This window comes from Salvelinus namaycush, chromosome 35 (assembly GCF_016432855.1).
Source record: "Salvelinus namaycush isolate Seneca chromosome 35, SaNama_1.0, whole genome shotgun sequence".
Lineage (NCBI taxonomy): Eukaryota > Metazoa > Chordata > Actinopteri > Salmoniformes > Salmonidae > Salvelinus > Salvelinus namaycush.
In genome coordinates this window covers 21,205,922-21,211,310 of record NC_052341.1, presented here as the reverse complement: position 1 = coordinate 21,211,310, position 5,389 = coordinate 21,205,922, and the positions used below count along the sequence as shown (strand labels likewise).

General features: G+C 43.2%; 1 protein-coding gene across 1 annotated transcript; it reads left to right on the top strand.

The window, feature by feature from the left end:
* Positions 1 to 75: 75 nt before the first annotated feature.
* Positions 76 to 4,543, top strand: LOC120029521 (chromobox protein homolog 7-like). Its single transcript, XM_038974777.1, has 6 exons — positions 76 to 609; positions 1,660 to 1,703; positions 1,815 to 1,880; positions 2,038 to 2,104; positions 2,725 to 3,067; positions 3,785 to 4,543. The coding sequence occupies exons 1-6, from the start codon at positions 541 to 543 to the stop codon at positions 3,982 to 3,984; spliced, it is 789 nt and encodes a 262-aa protein (XP_038830705.1). The 5' UTR covers positions 76 to 540; the 3' UTR covers positions 3,985 to 4,543.
* The last annotated feature ends 846 nt before the right edge of the window (positions 4,544 to 5,389 follow it).

Sequence of the window (5,389 nt, the reverse complement as noted above, 5' to 3'; positions counted from 1 at the left end):
CTCCTTAGTGAGGATGTGGCTTAATTTCTTGAGTGAAATTGTTGTTGTAATTTGGATGGAGAATAGAGCATATTTATAAGAAATGGGCCAAGGGTTGGCTACTTTATTTTTCTGCTACTGCTTGTGTCATCTGCGTGCGCGGACCCATGTTCCAGCGTTAGCTCCAGGCTCGAGCTGACAGCGTTGCTTTGGCGCTGTCGAACGAAGAGCGCGCCTAGGACGAGCTTTTGGAAGCACGGGGACGCGCCAAGCAGTGCAGATGTGTCGCAGATTTGAGAAGTCACTGTACATACGGAAATATCTGGTACAAGGAAGTGGAAGGGAGAAATTCAGCTCCAACTTAAACGAAAACTATGCTCAGTTTGTAGAGGGAGGGTTGGGGGAGGAGAAAACAGCAGTTTTTGAAACGCGACGCGTAGATACTTGTCATAGCCTGTATACAGTTACTTTATAGCGGAGAGCTAAACTAACAGCACTTATTCTCGTTTGTACTGGATTAATCTATTTCAAAGAGCAGGCAGAACGTTCTGTTCTGGACCAATGGAGCTGTCAGCGATTGGTGAACAAGTGTTTGCTGTGGAATCAATAATCAAGAAAAGAGTTAGAAAGGTAAGGTATTCATATTGGGTTAAAAAACGCATGTAACATAATGACAAGTGCGCAATTGGGAGAATATCCATTCTAGGGTAGCCTAGATCCAGTAAGGAACACAGCTGGCTATATTGAAAAGCACTTACCAGTAGCCTATTTATATCCAGTATCCACTGAATATAAACGTATAAGGGGGCGTGAGTGTGGGGAGTGTATACCTTTAACATAAAGTGGAGCGTGTTGCCATTGCGTTACAGTATAGTCAGGGTGCCAGCTGTCTATCCTAAGAATGTGAAACAGAATAATCATATCGGAACCGAAACCTTGCCTTCAGTCCTGTACGTTGCCAGAATAATAGCCCGCGGGTTGTACAGTTACGCTAATAGGCTATTGTGGATCTGTGAAGAGCTACGCAGTTTCGCGGAGGAAATTAGAAGTACAGGTTTGTGGGTTATTAGGGAGCAAAACGCGCCTCCCTTTTGAGGCGCATCCATAGACGTGAATTATTGTATGCTACTAAGTCCTTGTAAGTGTTGGGTCTTTTAATATCGTATTTCGCACTGCATTAAAAGTGAACTCGATACGGTAAGTGCATGAGTCATTGTCGGTGCAGGCGCGCATCAACCGTTATTATAGCCATGCAGTCCCGTTACATAGGGAAAAACGTTGCATGCTGTCAAATATTGTGTTTGAATAATCAGTGTCCTACCCACACATAATTTTATGTAATATGCTTTGTGTGTGTGTGTGTGGCTGGGGGGTCTTGTGAGGATCCCAATTCTCTCCATACACTAGTGCCCTCATGTGCGATAACGTTATGCTATCTAGGAGCTGTCAATGTCGAGAAGCTATAGGATAACGTCATCTGGAATGAATTCCCAGTATTGACATGATGACATAGTTTAGATGAGAAGACATACATTTCCTGGATTTTCAAATGTTATTATAGGCTACCTATCTCTGTGCTTGGAGTGGAGACTGTAAGCATAGCAACATCAATCAACATCCTCCCCCACACACTCTCTACTCTCTCTCATACTGGTGCTTGTCTCCAACTTTGTGTCACAGGGAAACGTGGAATATCTGTTGAAGTGGAAGGGATGGCCCCCCAAGTGAGTAGTATCACTATGACATTATATCCAGTAATTCAAGACAATGAGTCATGCAGAGTATTATTGGATGGATGAGGATGAGTAACCACGGTGATGTCTTTATCTGTACAGATACAGTACATGGGAACCAGAGGAGCACATCTTGGACCAGCGTCTGGTGCAGGCCTATGATGAGAAGTAAGTCCAAGAGACACTGCATGCTATAGAGCGCATTACGTAGAGGCCTTACCTAGCTAATGAATATCATAGTACTGATAACTGCACTGTAGTAGTACACAGTACTATCACAGTAAACTATACCTGTTTGTACTGACTGATCTTACCATTCCACCAGAGAGCAGAAGGACAGAGCCCTGGGGTACCGGAAGAGAGGACCCAAAGCTAAACGGCTTCTACTACAGGTGGGATGGGTTCATGTTATATATAACTTCTCCGTCTGATTAGACTAGGGTTGCAAAGGAAGGGTATATTACTGGAAACTTTAGAAGTTTTTGATATCTTTCAAAGATTTGATGTAATCTAACACGACATCTAGTGGCCTGTTTGGGTACTTCAGATAGTCACAGGTGTTTGTAATAATCTCTGGCTCTATCACATGTAAAATATATGAATCATTGAATAAGATGATTTATCTAAAAAATAGTTGTGAAAAAAGTAAATAGTTGGAAGAGCTGCAGAGTTAATTTAAAATAATGCCATTGTTGATAGCCCAATTAATGAAAAACTATTTTCTCTTGAACCATATTGTCTATCTACTAGAAATGAATGGACAATATGGACACAATATAAAAAATGCATACTGTATATGAATACATTTTTGTACAGTTATTCTAGTATAAATTACCAAAGTTATGTAGATTGCCATAGATTTTCTGTTAATTACCAAAATTACTGAAGATTCCGTTAACTTTGCAATCCTAGATGAGACAGATTAATAGGTTGGCATACTAAGTAAAGGGGAAATGATCTTGGACAAACACAACTGCTGTATAAGACATCTTTATTATTCCCCCCTCTGTAGAATACTATTTACAACATGGATCTCCGGAGCGCCCATAAGGCCCTAGAGAAACCTCAAGCTCGCCTACGTCTTTCCCTGACTCGCTCACTGGAGTCTGAGGCAGAGGACCCAACTTATGGGGCCTGTAGACGGAGCCTGCACCCCCGCCTGGCCCATCGCAAAAACAAACCCAGAAGATCACAGTTCATGTGCCTGGCCTCTTCCCCTGGCCCCCCTAACCCCACAAAGGACCCCACACATGATTGGGGAAGGAGGGAAGAGGAAGATGACATGGAGGAAGAGGAGGAAACTCGACAGGAGCAGTCGGAGCGAGAGACAGAGATATGCAGCGGCATTCTGAATGGTAAGCGTGTTTGTTGGCCTATTCACCAAATGGGCCTAATTTTAAACCAGGACATTACTGTGTGTGTGTGTGTGTGTGTGTGTGTGTGTGTGGTGTGTGTGTGTGTGTGTGTCAACTTCTTAGTCGGTACAGTACAGGAGGCCCCCTGGGCAGACAACCAGGAACATATGCTCTGCCATCCCATCCAGGGCTGGCAACTGGCACAGCAAACAGACAAGTAGTGGCAAGGGAGAGGGTTGACTTAATGGGGTTTAATGTATGGCGCAGAACAATACATGCCAAACTTCCTGGTACAACACAGATAGTCTATGCATAGCCTACAGGCAAATGTTATTGGTCACATACACATGATTAGCAGATGTTATTGCGAGTGTAGCGAAATGCTTGTGCTTCTAGTTCCGACAGTGCAGCAATATCTAACAAGTAATATCTAACAATTCCACAACAAATAGCTAATACACACAAATCTAAGTAAGGAATGGATTAAGAATATATAAATATATGGATGAGCAATGTCAGTGCGGCATAGGCAAAGATGCAATAGATAGTCGAGAATACAGTATATACTCACCATACAGGCAATGTACAGTGCTCTTATCAATCTCGGGTCAGTTACTTCAGACTTGATGCAATCATAGCAATCTTACCCTCTTCCTTTCGCTTTCCCTCTCTTCCCTTCCCTCCCACCCCACCCCCTTTCTCCCTCTCCTCCTTCAGGGCAGGATAGGGCAGAGGACTGGAGTTCTGTGATTGGCTCAGACGAAGTGACCTCGTCAGAGCGGTCTGCTGTTTGGAGCCCAGTGATTGGCCCAGGGGAGGTGACCGTGACTGACGTCACCATAAACTCTCTCACAGTGACTTTCAAAGAAGCCCTGGCAGCCAAAGGCTTCTTCAGAGGCTGGGGCTTAGAGTTCTAAAACACAGCAGCACACACAGACGAAACCTGGTCTGGGAACAGAATGAGAGAGATGGAAAGTGTGGCTCGAGTTATCTTTAAACTCTGTTTGGACTGTGTGACCGCTTATTCTCCTCATCCCTTTACCCTTCTTCCCTTTCTGGCTGTGTCATTGACCTCGGTCTACACTAACTTCCTATTTCATTCAATAGGCATAGTATATACTGTACACTACAGTATATACTGACTACATTGAGATGGGCATACACTCCTACGTTGAGCTATACACAGTATACTGTATACCATATCCTTCTATACAACAGTTATTTTTCTGGACTGTTATTAGATAAACATGTGGCTTAGTAGAGTCTTGTGGTGATTTAGAAATCCTCTGCAAGATGACTTTATCTGCCCGCATGCCTTTCTCCTGTCCTCTCTGGGTACATACTGATACTCAAAACATTTTGGTGACCCACTAAAGCCCCGCACAACACATCCAGTGTAAACTAACCTTAAAAGTGGAACCAAAAACCTATATAAAAAAACAGACTTAGGAACAGTCTGTTCTTTTCTGAATTGCACTGTATTTACGTCATGTTGTTGATGTGTCATCTTTGTGGAATCTTCCTTGTCGCCTCCCATTGGTCAGTGCCTGTTTATCCCACTCCCAAGCCGAGACTGATGGGTCTTGTTACCGATGTTCCCTAAAAAAAAAAAATTGGCACTGAGCAAATGTCAGGTCTGCTGAGCGCAAACTTGAACATTATGAAAATTCTGTGCAACTTCTGGCACGCACTGAGGCTGTACCCGCTTTAAGTTAGTTATAATAGTGGCCAAGTAGGCAACTGTGGCTATTTGATCGTAATGTAGGCCTACCATGAAGGAAAATGCATCCCATAACATTTTAACATGGAAATAGCTGTTCGATCATTCAGCCTACAGTAGGAGTCAATGTGTGGTGTTCAATGTTGGCCTACATTCCACTTTTGAAAAAAACATGTAGGGATTGAAATTAACCTGTTTATCCACTTGTCCTTCAGACAAGGAGGTGAATGAAAATGTTCTGTTGTTTGATGCAAGAAACCGCTTTACAAAATAACATTCATTATTATTCCCATACCATTATTACAGAGAATAAGGACAATTATGCTACCCTCTGCCTACTTAGCTTATTCAAGCCTTTCTCAAAATATAACACTGCCCCCCGAGTGGCACAGCAGTCTAAGGCACTGCATCTCAGGGCTTGAGGCGTCACTACAGACACCCTGGTTTGAATCCAGGCTGTATCACAACCAGCCGTGATTGAGAGTCCCATAGAGTGGCACACAATTGGCCCAGCGTCGTCCGGGTTTGGCCGCTGTAGGCCGTCATAAGAATTAGTTCTTAAATGACTTGCCTAGTTAAATAAAGGTAAAAAATATATATTA

Bases quoted from the DNA above. Each gene is read 5' to 3' on its own strand.
- LOC120029521 (XM_038974777.1), top strand. From the start codon at position 541: ATGGAGCTGTCAGCGATTGGTGAACAAGTGTTTGCTGTGGAATCAATA. The intron at 1,704-1,814 runs GTGAGTAGTATC...TTATCTGTACAG, and splicing joins TGGAAGGGATGGCCCCCCAA to ATACAGTACATGGGAACCAG. The intron at 2,105-2,724 runs GTGGGATGGGTT...CCCCCTCTGTAG, and splicing joins CTAAACGGCTTCTACTACAG to AATACTATTTACAACATGGA.